We start from the raw sequence: 23,054 nt of genomic DNA, 5'->3' as shown, positions 1-23,054 counted from the left end.
GCATTTTCAAACTCACAGTCTAAAAAACTACTTCACTAAAGGATGTATTTTTAAATTGTGAGTTCAGAGACACCGAACTCCACATTTCCATCTGCTCTCAAGGGTAATCTGTACTTTAAGAATATTTTAAGGCAGCCCTCATGGTAACCTATGAGAGAGATAGGCCTTGCACAGTGAAAACCAAATTTGGCAGTATTTCACTGTTAGGACATGTAAAACACATTAGTATATTTCCTACCATTAACATACACTGCACCCTGCCCATGGGGCTACCTAGGGCCTACCTTACGGTTGCTTTACATGTATAAAAAGGGAAGTTTTGAGCCTGGCAAGTGGGTACCCTTGCCAGGTCGAATTGGCAGTTTAAAACTGCACACACAGACACTGCAGTGGCAGGTCTGAGACATGTTTACAGGGCTACTAATGTGAGTGGCACAACCAGTGCTGCAGGCCCACTAGTAGCATTTGATTTACAGTCCATGGGCACCTCTAGTACACTTTACTAGGGACTTACTAGTAAATCAAATATGCCAATCATGGAAAAGCCAATTACACACACACTTTACACAGGAGCACTTGCACTTTAGCACTGGTCAGCAGTGGTAAAGGGCCCAGAGTACCAAAACTGCAAAAAAGGAGTCCAGCACACAGTTAAAATATGGGAAGCAGAGGCAAAAAAACCAGGGGAGACCACGCCAAGGATGCCAGGTCACTAAGGGAAAACGCTACTACGTAATATTATGAAAAGTATGTGAACTAAAGCAAAGTTTTTCTAAAACAAACATTTGAAGCAGCTTCACATTTTCTAAAATGATCAGATCCGTCCTGGAGCATGCAGATTCGCTCTATTCAATGGCTTTAGTTGTTCCACTAAATACGTTTATGGTGCAGTTCTGCATACACTTGAAAACTTCAAATAATGCCATTTATGTAAAAATGTCAGGGAGGACTCGGAAAAATAATCCTTCATTTGTAGCTGGCTCTCAGGGAAGGAGCCAGTCATCAGAGCTGATGATAAGTAAATAGCAGCACCTGACATAGGGATGGTGTTATGTTGTATTTATTTTCATTGTACTGCTTGTGCTCAATAGCATTGCGGTCCCCTTAAAAACAAGGGATTCTAGATTGTGAAGGCAAAAGAACAGTTGCCTGAGTAGTTAGAGAAGCAAGGAGCTGAGCGTAGGTTGTGAATGCTATTCCCTTCCCAGTCCCTTTCATCTTCACCCTTATAAGTGGAAGTAGAAGGGAGTGGATGGGAGTGAGTGGGAGCGTTTGGAGGGTAGGGAAGGAGATGGAAGGAGATGGAAGATGATGGACAGGAGTGAGAGGGGAAGGAAGTGGATGGGAGGGTGAGAGGAGGAAGGAAGAGGGGAAGAGATGAGGGGATGGGAGGGGAAGAAACAAGGGGATGGGAAGGAAGTGGAAGGGGAGAAGAAAGGGGGAGGAGGAGATAGGATGGGAGGAAAGCTGAAGGGGAGAGGTAGGGAATCTTCCCTTCTACTTCCTTCTCTCCCACTCCCATCCACTTTTCTTTCCTTCCTTCCCTCTTCCCTTCACCTTCTGTTCCCTCTCCCTCCCGTCCCCTATTCTTCCCTCCCATCCTCTCCTCTACCCGCCCCTCCCCTCTTCTACCCTCTTTACTTCCTTTCACCTCTTTTCCTCCTCTGCATTCCTGCGTTTCTCATACTCTCCACTTGCAGAATCTCATCCCAGCTTCTCCTCTAACGCCGTCCTCCTCTTCCTATTCTTCCTCCTCCTTACTTTCTCCTTCTCCTCCACCCTCCCCTCTACCACTGTCTTCCTCTCCACTACCTTCTTGCATCTGCCCTATTCCTCTTTTCCCTCCTCCTCACTCTCCTGCCACTACCCTCTTCCCTCCTCTCAACTCCGCTACCCCTCCTCCCGAATTCCCCCTTACACTTCCATTCTTTACACTACCCTCTTCTCTTCCATTTCCCTCCACTCCGTTCCCCTCTCTCTCCTTTCCTATCCCTCCCACTGCCCTCTTTCCTTCCACTTTCCTCCTCGCCACTCCTCTCTCTCTCCTCCCCAATCCCCACTCCTCTCTTCCCTTCCACCTCCATCCTCTCAAGTGGCAGGGAAGGGTGGAGGTGAGAGGAGGGGATGGGAGGGTGGAAAGGAGAGGAGGTGATAGGAGAGGGGAATGGAAGGGAAGTGGAAGGGGGAGGTGGGAGGAGGGCGTTGGGAGGGAAGTGAAAGGAGGAAGAGGGGAGTGGATGGGCAAGTGTGGAAGAAGAGGGAAGGGAAGAGGGGAGGAAATGTCAGTGGATGGGAGGAGAAGTGGCAGAGACTGGGGGATGGTATGAGAGGGGGAGGGGAGGGAAACTGTGTTTATTATTCTTTCCTTGTGAAAGGGGAGGGGCATTGGGGGTGACGAGGAAGAGGGGAGTGCACTGTGCCCCTCAGAGTGCATGTCTGTTTGGCTGGCCATCTCGGGCCGGCCAAACACACATGTGCACAGGGCTCTTTAAAGCCCAGCAACACAGTTGCTGGGCTGGAGAGAGCCTTCACAGGCTCCCAGTGTGCCTGGGAGCGTCCTGGCTGGGCGCTCCCTGCCAATCCTGACGCTGCTCTGAGGAGTGTTGTGGGTGGCCGCAGGGCAGGCTGGGAGCCTGTGCCTTTGTGCAGCACAGGAGCAGAGGCGCGGGAGCGGTGGTAAGTTTTTTAATTTTTATTTTATCTTTTTTAGATGTTATTAATTCCCCCCACCCCATGTGCGCCCCCCTGCCCCACCCCCAAAGAATCTCGCGAACCACGACTCCGGTTTTTCCCTCCTCCCCATTTTCCTCTTCCAAACTTCCCTCTTCCCTTCCACTTTCCCTCTTCCTCCTCGCCTTCCATCCCCTTCCTTCCTCAGCTCTCCTTGCCTAATTCCCTCTTATTCCCTCCCAGGGCCAGAATGGCTGTAGCGGGCATCAGGTGTTTCCCTGGGAGGCTGGAAGGGTGGGGGGCTGGTCTTGCAGTGGTGCTGGAATACCACCACTAACAAAAGCAGCAGTACTTCACACTTAAAGACCCCCCACCCGACAGCTGGTCTGAAAAAAATTGCAAGTACTGCTTTGTGTTCCCAGTCTGGCCCTGCCCTCACTTCTAATTCCTCTCCTCTCTCCTCCCTTCCTCTCCTTTTCCCTTCTCTGGCCTCCCCTTCCCCCTCCTCTCCATTCTTCTCCTCTCCCCTCATCTGTTCTCTCCTCTCTTCTTTTCCCTTTTCCAGTCTACAGCCTCTCATCCTCTCCTAACCTCTCTCCTACCTACTCTCTCTTCTCCTCTTGTCTTATGCCTCCCCTCATCTCTCCTCTCCCCGCCTCCCCTCATCACTACTCCTTCACTCATTTCCCTTCCCCTCCCATCCTTCCCTCTTGCCTTCCATCATCTCTCCTCCTTTCCCTTCTAGCCTCCCGCTGCCTTTCTCTCTCATCTCCCCTAACCTCTCATCTCCTTGTCTCATTTCCCCTCCTCTCATCACCTCCTCTACTTTCCCCTACCTTCCACTTCTCCTCCCCCACCTTCTCTCACTACTCTCTCCTCCTCCCTTCTCTATCTCTCATTTCCTGTTACCTCTACCCCTACAATCCCCTGCTCCCATCTGCTCCTCTCTTCCCCCTCCCCTTATCTCTCCTCCTCTCCTCTCCCCTTCCTTCCTCCTGTTTCCCCTCCCCTCCCACTCCCATACTCTATCCTAAAGCCTCCTCTAATCTCTTTACAATCCTGCCTCCCACCCTCTTCTCTCCACTTCACTTCCCTTTTCCCTTCTGGCCCCTCCCCCCTCTCGTCTGTCTCCCACTTCCCTCGGCTCTCTCTTTTACCCCTCCTCCTCTCCTCTAGTCTTGTCTTCTCTTGTCTCATCTCTTATCCATTTGTCTCATCTCCACTTCTATTCTCCCCATCTGTCTCCTTCCTACCTTTTCCTCCCCTTGCCTACCTTCTCTCTCCTCTCCTCTCCTCCTCTCCCACATCCAATCTCGCCTCCCCTTCACCCCTTCAATACTGTCCTCTATCCTCGCCTCGCCTCCTCCTGTCCTCTCCTTCCCCACTTCTCTCCTCCTTTCCTTTCCCTTCCCAGTCCAATGCCATCATATCTCCTTCTCTCCCTTCCTCTCCACTAACTTCTTCCCTTCCTCTACTCTACCATCTTTCCCTCCCCTCCTCTCTTGTCTTCCACCCACCCTCATCTCTCCTCCTCTCCCTTCCTCCCCTCTCGTCTTCTCTTGTCTTGTCTACTGTCCACTCATCTTATCTCCCATTGACTCTTCTTCCCACATCCCCTCCCTCTTCCTCTCTCCTCCCCTGCCACCTTTGGCCTCTCTTCATCTCCCCTCCTCTCTTGTCTCCCCTCCGCCTCTACAATCTTCTCCTCTACCCTCATGTCCTCACTTACTCTCAAATCTTTACATCCCTTCCCTACTCCTGCTACTCCTCTCATCTCTCATCCCCTATTCCCTTCCTCTCGTCTCCCCTCTCTTTTCTCGTTTCTCCTTTCTCCTATCATCTCTCCACGTCTCCTTTTCTCTGCTCTCCTTCCACTTCCCTCTTCTTTCCGCTCCTCTCCTCACCCCTTGCTCTCCCCTCCTCTCCCGTCACTTCACTCCGCCCCTCCCTTCCTTCTCTTCCCTCATTCTTACTCCGGTCTCTACTCTCCTTCTGCCCCGTACCATCTTCTCAAGTCCTCCCTTCCCCTTTGCTCTTCCCCTTCAGTTATCTCTTTTCCCTTCCCCCCTCCCTACTCTCTGCCTCCCCCTTTGTCTATACCAATCTCGTTCCATCCAATCCTCTCTTCTCTTCTCTTTTCCTCCACTGCCCTCCCCCTCCTCTTCTTATCTCCAGGGCTGGACAGGCCTCCTATTCTACCAGGCTTTTCCCCACTGGGCTGGAGTGCTTGGAGTCCTGTTTTGAAAGTACAGTGCCCCTCCTCTTCCCTTCATCACTTTCCCCACCTCCCTGAGGTTAAGTACAGCAGGCACAGAAAGGTTTGAAGAGAGAGAAAGAGTGTGAGGAGGGGAGAAGTAGGGAGAGAGGACGAATGAAGATGGAAAGAGAGAGATTATGGGGCTTGGGTGGTGATTTGAGCATTTTTGCCAGAGCTGTTTTTTGTTCCCCTGTCCAGCCATTCTCATCTTCTACCCCCTTTCATCTCTTCTCCTCTCCTTGTCCTTCCCCACCTCTTGTTGCATCTCATCTTGTCTACTCCCATCCCATCAGCTCATCCCCTTCCTGTCTCTCCCACATCTCTTTCCCCCTCCCTTCATAATCGTCCCCTCCTCTCTCATCCCTTCTCCCCGTCCTCCCTTTCCTTCCCCCTCTCTTTCACTCCTGTCTCCTCCTCCCTTCTCCTCCTGTCCTGTCTTTTCCTCTCCCCGCTTCTGCCCTTTCCTACTCCCATCTCATGCCCTCCTCTTCTCCCTCTTCTTTTCCCCTCACCTCCACTCCTCTAGGCTGTACTCCATTCCTCCTTTCCCAGCCTCTTCCCTCCTCCCCCTGCCCACTCCCTTCCTCTTCCCTCCCCTCCCCTCCTTTACCCTTGCCACTCCCCTCCCCTTCCCCATCCTTGCCTCTCCTTCCTTCTCCTCGATCCTCTCCTGTCCTCTTCTCTCCAGTCCCCTCCTATATCTTCTTTTCTCAGCCTCTCTTTACTTCCACTGCCCTCCGTCTTGTCTGCTCTCATCTACCATTTCCTTCCATTCTAAAACTCCTCCCCTTTTATTCACTTCTACAGCGCACATTTCAATTTGTTTCTTTATCTTCTCTCCCCTTCCTTCGCCTTGCCTCCCTTCACCTCCTTTTCTCTTTCCTTCTCTTGCCCTTCCCTCCAGTTTATTTCACTTCTGCCTTAGCCCATCTGTCTCTTTCTTTATCTTAATCCTTTCCATTTCTTTCTTTATCATCTCTTTAGCCTTTCTTTTCTTGATCCATCCTTTCCCTGCCATTCCTTCCCAAACCTTCTTCAATTCATACCCTATCCACTTTACTCTTCCTTACCTTATCTTTTCCTTTCTTCATTGCTAAATTCCCTCTGCTTTCCCTTTCTTTGCCACTCTCCTTTCCCCTTTATTTACCCCACCTTATCTCTCCTCCCCTCTCTTCTTTCATTCCCTTCTCTTTCTCTTTCCTTTCTTTCACTGTCCTTAGCTTGCTTTTTCATCTTGATTTTGAGATTCCATTTAAATCAGGAAAACGTCTTCAGTGTGCTGATGTGCTCAAAGAGTTTGGAAGACCCTCCTAATACAGAATCTCCAACCACATCCATCAAATAATTGGATCCTTACAGAAGGAAACATATACAAGATTTAGCTAAAGACTGCAAGCTGATGAAACACCAAACTGTTACAACAAAGTTATCCCTATTACATCAAACAGCCCTCCAAATTCTTCGCCCACAAGGAAATGTTGGTTATTACCTACAAAGAGATCAGAGAAAACAATTAAAATGTTGGTGTCATGATCCTTCCAGAGCAGGCAATTTTGGTCAAAAACAAACATTAGAATGGATACAAATATATCTTAGGTAGTCAGACATATAGTTTGAACAATAGGAGCACATAAATATTTGCCCTGTCTGTGCAGTTTTAAGAAAAGTACCCACCTTCAAGCAAATGATTTCCATACTGGAACTGACCCAACCTTGAACACAGATTTCTGTTACATTTATTTACTACTAATTTACTTATCACAGAGAAATACTATGGCACATTTTTTATCTTCTATCAAAATACCCACCACCAAGGAATTAGCCTGCCTTTTTCTTCTATATCAGGTACACAGATTGCATGAATTACCATAACAAATCTTTACTAATCAAGGAACACTGTTTATGTCAAAGTTTTGAAAGGGACTAAAGGCTTGATTTTGTTTGTGGATACCCCTCACACTTGTGATAAAGTAAGCTATCTGCCAATCTCTAAATCAGGCCCAAACTCATTTACTCTAGTTTGAATTCACATATTCTTCTGCACACCATCCCTAGACTACTGGGCAAATCAAGATGGTGTATCTCACATTAGAGCAATATCTTTGTTGATATGCTGAAGATCAACATAACGGCTAGAATACATGTTTTCCTCTTGTCGAAATTGCATATAATAATTCCATACAAGCTACACTGGGAAACATGCATTTCTTCAGTTCTTATGCATATCATCTACATTTTCAGCAATACAGTTCCAAGATGCTTAATCCACCTGCAACTAAATTCATACAACAGATACAAAAGACACAATAGATATATTAACACCTCCAGTGGGCTATAATCTCACTCTTTTCAAAGAGCCAATTCACATTGTTGAAAAGAAACACAATTTCAAATCAATCACTTGGTGCCTGATTCGTCACAACGGTGGCGAAAATCCTGTCCACCGAATTATAAATCTCATAGGAAATCATGGGATTTATATTTCAGCAGATGGGATATCTATCACCATTGTGATGCAGTAATCCACCTGCCGAAATCTAAATCAGGCCCTTGGTATCATAACCTACTAATAATCTCATTATTCTCAAGCAGCTGAGAAAGTACAGCCAGTTTATACAGGTCCACTGCCCATATATAAAGCCATTTATCCACTGGAAGATGTATCCAATTAAAACCTGCAACTACTAATGTTCAATATTTACCAGCCAGATTCCTCCTAGAACTTTGCTAAGGTTATGTACAATAGGAAGTATGACAAATTTGTGATCCAAGAAGATGGAAAAGAAAGTCACACTACTTAATTACTTGAAATGTGTACGGGCCAAAGGATCAAACATGGGAAAATGCCCTGGATGCCCATGCTCCCTGTCTTGTCAGACATTTTCGTCAACAATTTACTCTGAAAACCTCACTAATAATGTATCACCCACCTAGAGTGGTGGCTACCATCGGGTATCAGATTCTGCAGCAACAATTAATTAGAATCAAGCTGTGACTCAAGTAGATTATCATGTGCCTTCAATACCCGACACGCATCCTTGAGCTGATATAATCCGTCAGGCAGGAAGTTCTCCCAAATGAGGTACGGATGTTTGTTCTTCACATGGATCATGGCATCAGTAAAGAAAAGATACTGTCTAATTTGCACACTGATGTATAGTAGTGTGCATGTGTACTAGATTAGTGTCTATCTAGCATTGTGTTTGCTTAATACTAGGGACACTACTTTTCATACAGTGTTTATCCTAAAAGGAAGTTGTTAATCCATATTTTATTTAACAACTGTAGGCCAGTACACAAAAGGTCCGGAAGAGTTCCAGCTTTTTTCTGCCATCCAGTACATTGTCTGTTCAGTACCCTAGCATACCCCACCAGTCAATGTGTCAGTGTTTTTTTATATTTTTTTCTATCTCAGGTAATCTCTGTTTGTGTATATATATATATATATATATATATATATATATATATATATACACACATATGTGTGTGTAGCATATTTTTGGTTTGCTAATAACTTTGGCCCCATTTGACGAATCTCCAAGAAACTTTCCAAAATAATGTTAATCCACCTCAGCTCATTCCTGGAAAGTTTCAGAGGGATCGGTCATGCGGGAGACGAGAAAAAAGGGCAGGCCTAACATGTAAAATCTCCATGCATTTTTCATAGACTTCTTTAGACATGGCTACAGCAAGAACTGCTAAACAGAATTACATCAAATTCAACAGGTAGCTAGAGTTTGATCCGCAGATTGTGCTTTTCGTGATTTGGTGTAAATCTGTTCAGTAGTTTTTGAGAAAATAACAGTCAAAAAAATGTTTGTATTTGGACGGTTGACCTTGCAAGAGTGCCGCAAACCTCCTGCAAGAGCACAAATTTAAAAAGGGAGGCCTGTGATTTGTGGCAAGGCCCATTTTTCCCATGAGCCTTCACGCCCTCGCGAGAACAAGATGCTCCCGTGAATCTCTCAACAGCTCTGATTGGCTGGCTGCTGGAATGCTAGAAACGAAATGGCTGTTATTACTGTTTGCAGTGAAAAATTCGAGGTGTTCTGGAAATTAAGTAACAAAGCTATATAGGGGCAGGAGAAAAGCAAGCTGACCCCCTAAGTTTAGAGAGGAAGTATCTAGGGAATAACTACTGTGATAACTACTATGAAGGGAATAATGCATATTTTGTTTAACAGATTTTTTGGTCATTGTATATATATGGTCACCAGTAGGTAGTTATATTTAGAACCTAGTTTCTTTTGCCAATAACTTTGGCACCCTTTGACAAATCTTCATGAAATGAGATCTGATTGGCTGCCAGCACTAAACCAGGAACTGCTGGCTGCCCCTAGGCATGGTGGTGGGGTTCCAGAGGGACTCCGCTGAGGCCACAATCGTTTTTTTAATTTTTGCTGTGAATCGCCTGTAATTTTTTGTTTAAAGGCCCAGCTCTTCCCCTCCACTGCATCACTCTTGCTTCAGTCTTCCCCTTGCTTTTTTCCCTGTTTTTTAAGTGCCTTATCCTTGCTTTTCCCTCATTCTCAATGCTTTCACCTTGCTTTTTCACTGTTATTTTATGTGTCCTCTCCTTGCTTTTCCCTCATTTTCACTGATTTCTCTTTGCCTTTTCTTCTGTTTTTGTGTGCCCACTCCTTGCTTTTCTCTCATTTTCTCTGCTTTCTTCTTGCTTCCCCCCTCTGTATTTTGTTTGCCTTCTCCTTGCTTTTCCCTTTTTCACTGCATTCTCCTTGGTTTGGCCCTGTTTTTTGCGTGCCTTATTCTAGCTTTTCCCTCATTTTCCCACCTTTCTCCTTGCTTTTTCAACTGTTTTTGTATGCCATCTACTTGCCTGTCCCTCATTTTCACTGCTTTCTGCATGTCTCATTTTTTGTGTGTCTTCTCCTTGCTTTTCCTTCATTCTTGCTGTTTTCTCCTTGCTTTTTCCTCCATTTTTTGTGTGCCTTGTCCTTGCTTTCCTCTTGTTTTTCTGGCTTTTTCCTTTCTTTTGCCTTGTATTTTGTGTGCCTTTTCCTTGCTTTTCCCTTGTTCTCACTTTTTCCTCCTTATTTTTCTATCCATTGTTTGAGTGCCTTCTACTTGCTTTTTCCTCTTTCGCACTGCTTTCGCCTTGCATTTTTAGTGCCTTTTCCTTGCTTTTTCCTTGTTTTTACTGCATTCTCCTTGCTTTCCCCTAGTTTTCACTGCTTTCTCTTTGCTTTTCTCTTCATTCTCACTGCTTTCTCCTTTCTTTTTCGCACATTTGCATTGCTTTCAGCTTGCTTTTCTTTATCTTTTTCTGTGTGCCCTCTCCTTGCTCTTCGCTCGTATTCACTGCTTTATCCTGCTTTGCCCCCATTTTTTGGTGTCCCAGCTCCTTGCTTTTCCCTCATGTTCACTACTTTCTCCTCACTTTTCCCCCACATTTTGTGTGTCTTCTTGGTTTTCTGCTCATTTTCAATGCTTTCTCCTTGCTTTTCTCCAAATTGTTTGAGTGCCTTCTCCTTGTTTTTCCCTAGTTTCCACTGCTTTCTCCTTGCTTTTCCCCCTATTTTTGTGTGGTTTCTCTTTGCTTTCTCCTCATTCTCAATGCTTTCTCCTTGCTTTTTCTCTCATTTATTGTGCACCCTCTCCTTGCTTTTTCCTCATTCTCACTGCTTTCTCCTTGTTGTTGGCCCCCTGTTTTTTGTGTGCCTTCTCCTTGCATTTTCCCATGTTTTCACAGTTTCTCTTTGCTCTTTCCCCTTTTTTTTTTTAGCTCCTCCCCCTTGCTTTTCCCTAGTTTTCACTGCTTCTTCCATGCTTTGTCCAACATTTTGGAGTGCCTTCTCCTTGCTTTTCTCTTATGGCATGAGGTTGGATCCATGCGGCCAACCCTCTGCTGTATTAAGGAAAACCATAGAAATTCACTGAAAAAGCAAAGGTTATAAGGACAATATAGTTATGAATTAGCATTTAAAAAACCTTAGAAATTCACCCCCAAAAAACCTGTAATTTTTTGTTTAAAGGCCCAGCTCTTCCCCTCCACTGCATCACTCTTGCTTCAGTCTTCCCCTTGCTTTTTTCCCTGTTTTTTAAGTGCCTTATCCTTGCTTTTCCCTCATTCTCAATGCTTTCACCTTGCTTTTTCACTGTTATTTTATGTGTCCTCTCCTTGCTTTTCCCTCATTTTCACTGATTTCTCTTTGCCTTTTCTTCTGTTTTTGTGTGCCCACTCCTTGCTTTTCTCTCATTTTCTCTGCTTTCTTCTTGCTTCCCCCCTCTGTATTTTGTTTGCCTTCTCCTTGCTTTTCCCTTTTTCACTGCATTCTCCTTGGTTTGGCCCTGTTTTTTGCGTGCCTTATTCTAGCTTTTCCCTCATTTTCCCACCATTCTCCTTGCTTTTTCAACTGTTTTTGTATGCCATCTACTTGCCTGTCCCTCATTTTCACTGCTTTCTACATGTCTCATTTTTTGTGTGTCTTCTCCTTGCTTTTCCTTCATTCTTGCTGTTTTCTCCTTGCTTTTTCCTCCATTTTTTGTGTGCCTTGTCCTTGCTTTCCTCTTGTTTTTCTGGCTTTTTCCTTTCTTTTGCCTTGTATTTTGTGTGCCTTTTCCTTGCTTTTCCCTTGTTCTCACTTTTTCCTCCTTATTTTTCCATCCATTGTTTGAGTGCCTTCTACTTGCTTTTTCCTCTTTCGCACTGCTTTCGCCTTGCATTTTTAGTGCCTTTTCCTTGCTTTTTCCTTGTTTTTACTGCATTCTCCTTGCTTTCCCCTAGTTTTCACTGCTTTCTCTTTGCTTTTCCCTTCATTCTCACTGCTTTCTCCTTTCTTTTTCGCACATTTGCATTGCTTTCAGCTTGCTTTTCTTTATCTTTTTCTGTGTGCCCTCTCCTTGCTCTTCGCTCGTATTCACTGCTTTATCCTGCTTTGCCCCCATTTTTTGGTGTCCCAGCTCCTTGCTTTTCCCTCATGTTCACTACTTTCTCCTCACATTTTGTGTGTCTTCTTGGTTTTCTGCTCATTTTCAATGCTTTCTCCTTGCTTTTCTCCAAATTGTTTGAGTGCCTTCTCCTTGTTTTTCCCTAGTTTCCACTGCTTTCTCCTTGCTTTTCCCCCTATTTTTGTGTGGTTTCTCTTTGCTTTCTCCTCATTCTCAATGCTTTCTCCTTGCTTTTTCTCTCATTTATTGTGCACCCTCTCCTTGCTTTTTCCTCATTCTCACTGCTTTCTCCTTGTTGTTGGCCCCCTGTTTTTTGTGTGCCTTCTCCTTGCATTTTCCCATGTTTTCACAGTTTCTCTTTGCTCTTTCCCCTTTTTTTTTTAGCTCCTCCCCCTTGCTTTTCCCTAGTTTTCACTGCTTCTTCCATGCTTTGTCCAACATTTTCGAGTGCCTTCTCCTTGCTTTTCTCTTATGGCATGAGGTTGGATCCATGCGGCCAACCCTCTGCTGTATTAAGGAAAACCATAGAAATTCACTGAAAAAGCAAAGGTTATAAGGACAATATAGTTATGAATTAGCATTTAAAAAACCTTAGAAATTCACCCCCAAAAAACCAAAGGTTACAGGGATGTTATAGTTAGGATCAGAATTTACATGCACAAAACTCAGCTGTTAGAGTTATTTTAAGTAACTATAACTCATGCCCCTAGGTAACTATAACTCGTGCCTTCACCATGCACTGCTAATTACCCCACATATTACATCAGTAATTGTCATCATTGATAATATCATTGCAACATTTGTGAAAGGTTGCTGAATACTTTAAACATAAGCTCATAAGAAGCCTGGATCCTTTTATACCTCTCCGTAACGTTCAATATCATTCAGTACTACCTTCTTCCATGCTGTCTAGAATTAGACGTAGGAGAAGGAGTTTGCGGTTCATGTCCTTCAGCTATAACATTCTTTGCAGTTTTTACAGCGTGAATCATGCCAAATGGCATTAGAGCGCTTTACCTCAGAACCAGACTCAACTGCAAGTTTGTTGTCCTTTTTAGGCACAGGGAGATTAAGTAATTTACCAAGAATCACAGGATTTGGAGCTTAGCCCAGAATTCAAACCTGGTTCTCCAAGTTCCAAAATCAGCAGCTCCAGCCACCAGGCCCCATTAACTTCATCACATCATTCACAAATATTGTCTGCATGGCCCTAAGAAACACGTCCTCTATAAATCATCATTGACGTTGTTCACAGTGTTCCCAATAGCTTTAACATGGACTACCACCTAAATGCAGATTATATCAAATTCTATCTCTGACTGAGTAAGGACACTGGTGGTCACTGGCAAATCAAAGAACAACTATGCAGATCCTGAGCTGTGAGCACAATAACAACTGCTACCTATTTACAAATGATTTATTGTGGTTGCCACAAATATTACAACATACAATCAACAGAGAAGAGAAACAATTAGATGATCTGTATTTCACCTTATAGCCCATAAACTCACAGATAGTTCACAGATATGTCAATAGTGTACGCAAATAGCAGTGAAGAAAAACAATAATCATAATATACTGCCTATATTTAAAACATAGATCAAGCACATCACCCTCTGTCTCATAAGCCATAGATAAGCCAACCCTAGTGGAGATTTGATGGGTGAAACTGCAGTTTCAGCATCTCAATATGGAATAACTTTTTAAGAAACTACCCCAAATAAGGTCAAACTTTTCCATTTGGTCATGAGGTTTATAAATTGTTTTTTTATAGGTGCCTATTTGACATATGGCCTGTAGCCTAGTTCAATACATCAGTAGAATTGTTGTCAACCAATATCCAAAGATCACAATTTTAGCCACTTCTAAAGAAACTTAAAAGCAAACTCCTCTTTGATGAGTGACTGTAGACACGTTTTTTGTGTCATGAAAGAAGGCCACTTGTACATCTAGGTCAGCCACTGGATTGAGTTCAGATTTCATTTTGTTCCAGAATAGAACGGTGGCGCCTACTAGCAAAGTATACTCTACCCATCCAATCTCTTTTCAGTTTGGCTTTTTTGTGAGGGGAAAGGTGTGCTTGCTGGAGTAATGATATGTTATGATGGCTATTATGCAGTGCAGTGAGTACCTTTCTCCTCTTTATGTAGTGAGCAAGGCTGTTACCTTTAAGGGATAAGATAAAGAGAACCATATTGTGAGTTTGGAAGGACCACAATTTTATCGACAGGTTATAATATTCACTTAGTAAGACTACTAGGATGAGGCCCTGGTGCCCTTGCAATGATGCGAATAAAATTGTGTCAAGGAAACTTTTTTTAACTTGTGCTTTGACTTGGCAATGAGTCTAGTGGGAAGGTGTGCGAAAACCCTATTTTTTTGGAAGGAATCAATCAATCAATCAATCAATCATAGCATTTATAAAGCGCGCTATGTACCCGTCAGGGTTTCGAGGCGCTGAGGGGGGGGGGGGAGCGCTGCTGATTTAGCGGTCGAAGAGCCAGGTCTTGAGGAGCCTTCTGAATGCGAGGAGGTCCTGGGTCTGGCGAAGAGATGTGGGGAGAGAGTTCCAGGTCTTGGCGGCGAGGAAGGAGAAGGATCTGCCGCCGGATGTCTTGCGCTGGATTCGGGGTACGATGGCGAGGGCGAAGTTGGCGGATCGGAGTTGACGTGTTGGAGTGTAGAAGTTAAGTCTGGTGTTGAGGTAGGAGGGTCCGGTGTTGTGAAGTGCCTTGTGAGCGTGGGTCAGGAGTTTAAAGGTGATCCTCTTGTCTACCGGGAGCCAGTGGAGTTCCTTTAGGTGAGGGGAGATGTGACTTCGGCGGGGTATGTCGAGGATCAGTCGGGCGGAGGCATTTTGGATACGTTGGAGTCGTTTGATGTCTTTGGTTGGGATGCCTGTGTAGAGTGCATTGCCGTAGTCAAGTCTGCTGCTGACGAGGGCTTGGGTCACCGTCTTTCTGGTTTCTGTTGGAATCCACTTGAAGATTCTGCGGAGCATTCGAAGGGTGTTGAAACAGGAGGAGGAGACGGCGCTGACCTGTTTGGACATGGTGAGGTCGGAGTCCAGGATGAAGCCGAGGTTTCTTGCGTGGCTGGCAGGCGTGGGCGGGGGTCCGAGGACTGAGGGCCACCATGAGTCGTTCCAGGCCGAGGGAGTGCGCCCGAGGATGAGGACTTCCGTCTTGTCGGAGTTGAGTTTCAGGCGACTGTTGTTCATCCAATCGGCGATGGATTTTAGTCCCTCGTGGAGGTTTGTTTTGGCGGTGAGCGGGTCTTTGGTCAGGGAGAGGACGAGCTGGGTGTCGTCGGCGTAGGAGATGATGCTGAGATGATGTTGGCGGGCCAGTTGAGCGAGGGGGGCCATGTAGACGTTGAACAACGTAGGGCTGAGGGAGGATCCTTGGGGGACGCCGCAGATGAGGTTGGTGGCTTTGGAGCGGAAAGGGGAGAGACGGACTCTCTGCGTTCTGTCGGAGAGGAAGGATGAGATCCAGTGGAGGGCTTTATCTTGGAGCTCACATTTCAGGAAAGTGATAGTAGAGAAGAATCTATGGGCTCAGTGCCACTAAACTAAGAGAACAGTGGAGAAAAGGGTAGTAACCTGAATTACAATCACACTATCTGAGTAGGACCCTGAGTTAATAAGGCAGTCCACCCTCTGTAATATTAAGTATTGAAGGAGCTAATGTGGATAGAGTCAAAAACCCTTTATGAGCATCCATGTTATTGAGTATAGGAACATATGGCATAATATAATGGAAGATATGCCCCATATCTGACCTGACCTGACCTATAAGGGACAGAGTCTAAGGCCTCTTCTCAAGCAAAGATTTAAGAGTACACTTCAAATAATTATAAAAGTACATAAAAGATATGCCAGAGGGTGTCTCTCTTCTCCAGTTACAGTCTTACCCATCTGCCCCAGTGTTAGGACAAACATTGTGATTTATCTCTTGGTCATTAACATATGTGAGAACCATTTTGCACAGCCATTGACCAGTTAGGCACCACCTTCTCCAGCCTCTCTCTTTCCTATTGTTACACTTCCAGTGGGGATGGATGATCCATCAGGGATTGGGTTAGCCAGTGATGTCCACTGGGATCTGTCACAGGGAGTTCAAGATTCTCCACAAATCGGTCTAGGTAGTCAAAGTCAGTAAATTGCATGGTTTTACCATTTATGATCATTAACATGGTGTTAGGACTGACAAGGTTGAAATGTCAGTCAAAGTTCTTCAGCTGAGGCCTCAAGGATAAGATTTTCTGCAGTTGTTTCTTAGCTACCATGATTAACTATTGAAGCTGTTGGTATAGTACAAGGCAGGCAGTGATTTGTCTGGGACTAGATTTCGGAGAAGTATGTATGGATTTAATTTGATGGGCCCCTGGTATTCCAAGGGAAGAGCTCACATTTCAGAGCTGTAATTTCTGACAGGAACATAGCGAGGAAGGCGATCATGTTCCCTCCTAATTGTTTCAGGTATGCCAGTTAATATGATATTATTCAACCTCTTTCTGTACTTAAATTTGGTCAACATTTGCTGTAGGTTCCAATGTGCAGTCTCCCAGTCCCCCAACTGCCATTTTTCTCTTTTCTCTCAACAGGTTCCAGCCATTATTCAACTGAAGCCAGAACAAATTAAAGGTAGCAATGTTATTTAACATCAAAAGCCACATTGGCTGTTGTATCTTCTACAGAGTTTGTGAATTGTTTAACTGCAGTAAGTCCCTCCTTAGAATTGTGTATAGCATGACTTTGGGCATTGTAGAAGACTGTTGAATATACAGAAACTGCTACTGGAATGCTTCCCAGACTGAAATCTTGGTCATTGGCCCATATGCAAGGCCTCTATTATACTCTCTTACTGACGAAAACCTTGATGCACATTCTGAAACCAAGTCAAGCCTCTTGCATCTTATTAATCCTCTACGATTCCTTCTTATGCTTATCCTAAAAGTCAACATTGTAATAAAGAATGACCTCTACCAGTAGTGTGTTCATCAGTGGGGGTCGTCTGCAGCTCTAAACTCACTGGATTGCACTGTTCATCTTAGAGGTCAAGTGTTGCATTGGATATTGCAACTTAAACTACATGGGATCCCCAGCCAAGAACATGACTAAACTGCATTGAGTGATCTTGGCGGTTAGGAGATCAGACCATTTTACCACCACCTTGACTGCACAATACTGACTAGCAATTAAGGAAAGATCAAGCTTCAAAGTACTCAACTTAGTTTAGAAGATCTTTCAGGGCTGTCCACCAAAGTACATCAATGTATTATGCACATTTAACGAACCAACCAGGAGCCATGGGCTGGACTTTCATCTTTGTAACTTCTAGATCCCTCACACGTGCTTCAAAGAGGTGTTGTACCACAATAAACAAATTAAGAAAAATTAAAAATCCAAAATAAAGGACATTCTAGATTGCATTTATTATTCCCTTGGCCCCCCAAATTCCTGGATAGCCTCCTTGGAGACACTAATAATGTAAGGGATGGATGATGTGGGTGAAAAATAATGTGTTTTAAAAAGAGGTCTCACCTTGAAAGCCAGGATGATGCTTATAAACAGGAGAATGACCACAACTACACAAGCTGGGTTCACAGACAAGATCTCTTCCTTGTACGGGAAATTATCAGGCTGAAAAACAGAAGATTGTAGGTTATTCAATTAACCTGTTCACTATCAGTCAAGTTCCCTTTGCTTTACAGACTTCGCATGACAAAATTTGATACCCAGTTTTAAACCATGCTGCTCTTAAATATCGTTCTTAAGTTTTGGCACATTTATTTGCATCTATCACCACACACTAAGATTTAGTATTGAGAACTTAGATAACAATAATAGCACTTTGTTAAATGAGACATGTAGTGTTGACCAAATCAATTCAAATTTGCAAGCACACAGGCACACTTCCACTATTAATCACAATACTTGTCAGAGTGAATCACAAAAGTCAATAAATAAACCTGTACTTAGCCCTCTGGTAGCTTGGCACAAAAACAGTCACGCTTAAATTAGCAATGTGCAAAGTATATATGCAATATTCAAACAGCAATAAAGTGAAAACACAATGCAAGGATAATCCTAAATAATTTAGAAAAGTAGAGTACATTTTAATAAATAAGATTACATCAAAATGACCAAATTCCAATGAGTAAAATCAGAGATATGATGTTTTAAAGGTGTAGGTACAAATACTGCCAAAAAGTGTGTACCACCAACTACCTGTATCTGGTCGGCCCGGACTTGGATAAAGTCACACATTCAGGCCATCAGTCCTAAGCTGGATACAGGACCAAGGTCACCTTGCATGGGTTTCACCTTCTCACTCTGGTGCAGGGTCTGTGCTGCGTTGTTTTGTGTAGCTCTGTCGCTTATTGTTGGATCCAGTGAAGCTTTCAGCTGCACGCCAAAGCTCTGCATCGCTCACCATTGGATCCAAAGAGACTTTAAGCTGCACAACGATGCTATGCAGGGCTCTGCCTGGATCAGATCCAACTGAGCTTTCAGTGATGAGAGGCATGGCTCTGCAGGGCTTTGCGTCACTTCTCATCTGAACTGGCGAAGCCTTAGGAGAGGAGAGGCACAGCTCTGTGGGGCTTTGTGTCACTTCGTGTCGCATTTGGCGAAGCCTTCGTTGAGAAGCGGTGTGGCTTTGTGGGGCTTGGCACTACTTTGGATCTGGTGAAACCTTCAATTAGGCATGGGGACACTGACTACAGAGAAGTGTCCAGGACCTTGATGTCAGCACTTGGGATCAGGACTCACTCTCACAGAGGCCAGCAGATAGGACCATATCAGGTTCAGTTAGGACTGGTCAGCAGTAAAGACCTCTAGAAGCTTGTTGTGTCCTTGTAGCTCAAACAGTAGTTCAGCCAACTGACCCTTGAAGTCGCTTCTTGGATCCTAGGTGAAAGGCAAGCAGGTCCAGTCTTCCTTCTTCAGACAGCAGGGGTAGAACTTCAGAATATTTTCAGGTCCAGGAATATTCTGATTTCAGGTTCTGGGGATGCCGCTTTTATGCCCAGTGCCAACCTATGGGTGCAGGTTGCCTCTTTGTATAACCCTAAATCTGGTTCTGGTCATTTCTTTACTTTCCTGTTGGTTTGGCTCCAGCTTCACTAGTGAAACAAAGGCAGGCAGGTCCAGAGGTGAGGCTTCTGCAGTTAGAAAGGGCTGGGTAAAGCCTGCAGGCTAGCCTTTGAAATGAAATCAGGGCATGGACACAGCCCCTCCTCAGCTATCCTGTCAGGAATACCCACTACCCTCTACACCCAGGTCCTTTACTCTACTGTCTGGCCCCAAGACACATTTACCGGTGAAGGAGACATCACCAGCCAACAGCAACTGGTCACTCACAGAAAGCGCCCTAGAAGCGTAAGGGAAGGAAAAGCCAACATTCTAAAAGTGGCATTTTCAAAATTATAATTTCAAATCTGTCTTTACCACTAAAGAAGATTTTAAATTGCAATTAAAATAATTGAGTGGAAAAAGCATCTCTCTAACTGCTCCCAAACTGAATTTAGCTCTCAATAAATATGATAAGTTAAACTTGTGTCAGTCCGTGGGATAGCTAGCCTTGCTGCAGTGAAAACGACTTTGGAGGTTTTTCACTGCCAGGACATGTAATACATGAAATATAATTGTCCTACTTTTTAAATACCAAGCACCCTGTCCTATGAGCTCGTAGGGCCTACTTTAGGGATGACTTATAGGTATTAAAAAGGAAGGTTAAGGCCAGGCAAATAGTTTATAGTACCAGTTCGAACTGGCAGTTTAAAACTGTACATACAGGTGTGTAGCATTTACTTTACAGACCCTAGGTACATTGTAACACCATATACTAAGGACCTATACCCAAATGAAATGTGCCAATCGTGTATGCCAATTTTAGCAAGTTTAAAAGCAAGCAAGCTTCACCATTGATTAGCAGGTGAACGTGCACAGAGTCCTACTGCCCAAAAAATGGGTTCAGCTACAAAAGGCAAAAATCTGAGGTGACCCTGTAGAAAGTGCAACTTTCTAACAGACATGCAGTGTTTGTTGGCCAAATCCATTCAAATGTGCAAGCACACAGGCACTGCGACCTTTGTAATCTAAACGTAGGACCCTTACAGTAGTTTTCTAATTCAACATTTTAAGCAGGAGTTACTTTTTATGTCATGTGTCTTCTGGTAGACATGGACTATGCCACAATCATTGGTCCCTGCTGATGAGAAACAGGCTATTGCTAGGGATATAATACCAAAAAACAAAGTTTGGTAGACACTGTCCATTTCCTGTAATGCATAAAAATGTCTAGGCACTTTTGAAATTATTCAGGATCATAAATGTGGGTGGCCTCGATAAAATGGTGTTTGTGAAACATATGGGACACTACACCTCTCCAGAGAACAGAGAAACTGTGGATGAGTCTATGAATGGTGGTGGCCAAGAGGACTATCGCACAGCTGTGGGTGGCGCCACACGCACCACTACTGAGGGACCAGAAACGAGACATGGAATGGTGCAAGTTGGCTGACATATGAGAGTCGTGGTTCTCCCCAGAAATGGGTGAAAATCAGGGGGCAATGGAACGTTGACAAGGGAAGCCCGTGCACCAACCCCCTACTAACCCATCTGCTGGCCTGATCCTAACACATAGAGAACACTTGGGTGTTATCTAGGATATGTGTTTAGTGATGTAATACGGAATCCAAGGATATGTGAGTATTTAGCTTGTTGCTAGGCTCGTAGGAGATTCTGAGAAAGTAGAGATTTAAACGAGCGGCAGGTGCGGGCTGGCGGTGTGAAGAGGAGTCGAGCTTTGCTGGTTGAGGTGATTTTATCCATCTCAAATAAATCATCTCCAATAGACTTACCTCGCATGTGTGGCGTCCTCACTTTCACACCTGGCACTGCCTGATGGGGTGGGGGAAAAGAACAGAGCACTGTTCGGGCGCTGAATTGTATGATTATTATGCCTCTAACTGATGTGGTTTTCTTTTCACGACATGCTTTTGGGTGTACTGTATACTCTTGCCATGTTACTATTAAAAAGATCATATAAAAAAGATGTGGGTAGCAACATATTTTAGGTGAAATCTTATCTCCAGTGTCTAGTAAATTTCAGACGCAGAATATAGCATAAGGCACCCTTTGTTGTTCCTGAGGGACAATACTTGTCACATTATAGGGCAAAATCCCTTATCCCACACAGACACGGAGGGGTTGCACAGCTTGAGGTGTAAACAAAGAGGCCCATTCTGTGCCAGAGCAGCTGGACTTCTACCTCCCTCGGGGAATAATGTATGCATTAAGCAGTGATTCCACTATGATTTGGGGGCAAAGAAACTGCACGCAGTTGCATAATTGTGGACTCACATCAAAGTATCGCAGCTGAGAGAGTGTAGTTTAAACATTACTTATTTTAGATGTGAAATGCTTATATTAACAACGCTAATATTATTCATTGAAACGTATTTTAAAGGTGGAGATTTTTTTTTTCACATGCATGAACTAATGTCGACTGTAAGGAATAATTGCTTGAATTATGACTAATTGAATATATTAATACGTACGATAAATGCATTTTATTAGAATCCATAAGCCTTAAGTTAGCGTGAGTCGAAAACAAGCTGTGTAGCTCTCATATTAAAGCATATTTTTCTGTTTCTCCAGTGTGCTGACTTGCAAAAGGCCATGACCCATCATTTGTTCTTTTCCTTCGCTTATTGTATCATTGACTGTTATACTCTCATCCGCATGCTAGTCGCTTTAGGATAAAGTTGCACGCTTTGCAACAAATATGGACACTTTCAAGGATACTGAACCACGGAAAAGAGAACTCTTGACCCGAAGAACGTGCCAGAAAATGAAGTAACCCCGGATATGCCACCTACGAAAGACGTCAATTGTGAAGACCAATCAGAAGAATGTAAATTATCGTAGAATGACAAATGCATTACTTAATGTATAATTTGATAGGTTACAGATAGTGGGGTGTAGTGACTATCCAATAGAATTTTGGGGGAATGTAATTACGAAAAAGGGATAAAAACCCATGACACAAGAGACTAGAGAGCATTAGGTAGGGAATGATATCGATTGCATCCAGAAACTCTGTCACTCTATTTGGTGATTTGAGACTTAGACAAAACCATCCTCATAGTCTGCCCCATTACACTTTCATCCTTATGAGGGAAGTGTCCCCTGCCATTCGACTAGATAGATTGACGGCGATCTAACTGATGTCCTGAAGACGAAGACTGATCCTGTATGCTGACCTATTCCGAGGAGGGTAAATTATGTTGTTGCTATTGAAATTCATTTATTTGCCTTTTCTTTCTAGGTACCAACTGCTGTGTATTTTTGATTAGAGACCTTAGTTAGATGTTTTCCAAATTGATGTTCTAAATTGTTTTGCATGAAGTCCAACATGCTGATGCTAATTGTGGTTAGATGAGGCATTTCATCTTGACTGACGTGACTGACATGACTGACGTGGTGCTATGCTGAACTAAACATATATGAGGTCTTATGCGTCTAGATTTGTTCATCTTCATATTACTATCTTATGTCTGTGATCTTTGCATTATTACCATACTGTGACTATGCTCTTTTGCTTCTTGGTTTTGAGATTAATACATTTGCTATTAGATTGTAATCAATAGGGAATAAAATTCACAAAACTTCAGTAAGGTGTGCTTATTCATGACTGAAAGGTCATGGTTGCGTCAAAGGTTTACTAATGTCTAAAGTGAAATATACTGTGGTGATATATGTTGACAACATTATTGATATATTGATTGATATATTGATCAGTTATCTCGTCTTACGGTGCCTCACCACTGGGTCATAAGATTCATCGGCCTAAAACGAGTCCCGATGTGTATAAATGAACATAGAAGGACACGTTAGCAGTTCTGGTAGCAGAGCGACGGTTTGGCCCTTGGGGGCCCTAGGACGGAGTTTCATTGTTTAATTTGTTTTTCTGTGGTAATGCAATTTGGAGAGATGATGGGTTGCTAAGTTCGCCATGGCTTTCCCGGGATCTCGGAGCCTGCCTAAATGAGTTGGGAATGTTCTCGGCGCCATAGTGTGTGTGGTTAGGGTCTTTGCGCTTACTTAAGCTTATGCATCTTGCAGGTGGTTGTGAAAATTTTGTGTGTATTTAGGCCAAATTAAGTGTTGTTTAGAAGGAGTAGGCGTACTCCACAGTATGAGAGT

At 43.9% G+C, this 23,054-nt stretch overlaps 1 protein-coding gene across 1 annotated transcript in view; it reads right to left on the bottom strand.

Annotated features, from left to right (window-relative positions):
• Window positions 1-23,054, bottom strand: part of LAPTM4B (lysosomal protein transmembrane 4 beta) — a 585,847-nt gene that overhangs the window by 187,635 nt on the left and 375,158 nt on the right. The window contains exon 5 of the mRNA XM_069220520.1: window positions 17,385-17,483. Within this exon, the coding sequence (XP_069076621.1) occupies window positions 17,385-17,483 (99 nt within the window). The remainder of the gene's footprint in view (window positions 1-17,384; window positions 17,484-23,054) is intronic.

This window comes from Pleurodeles waltl, chromosome 2_2 (genome assembly GCF_031143425.1).
Source record: "Pleurodeles waltl isolate 20211129_DDA chromosome 2_2, aPleWal1.hap1.20221129, whole genome shotgun sequence".
Classification (NCBI taxonomy): Eukaryota; Metazoa; Chordata; class Amphibia; order Caudata; family Salamandridae; genus Pleurodeles; species Pleurodeles waltl.
This window is presented reverse-complemented; position numbering and strand designations above follow the sequence as displayed.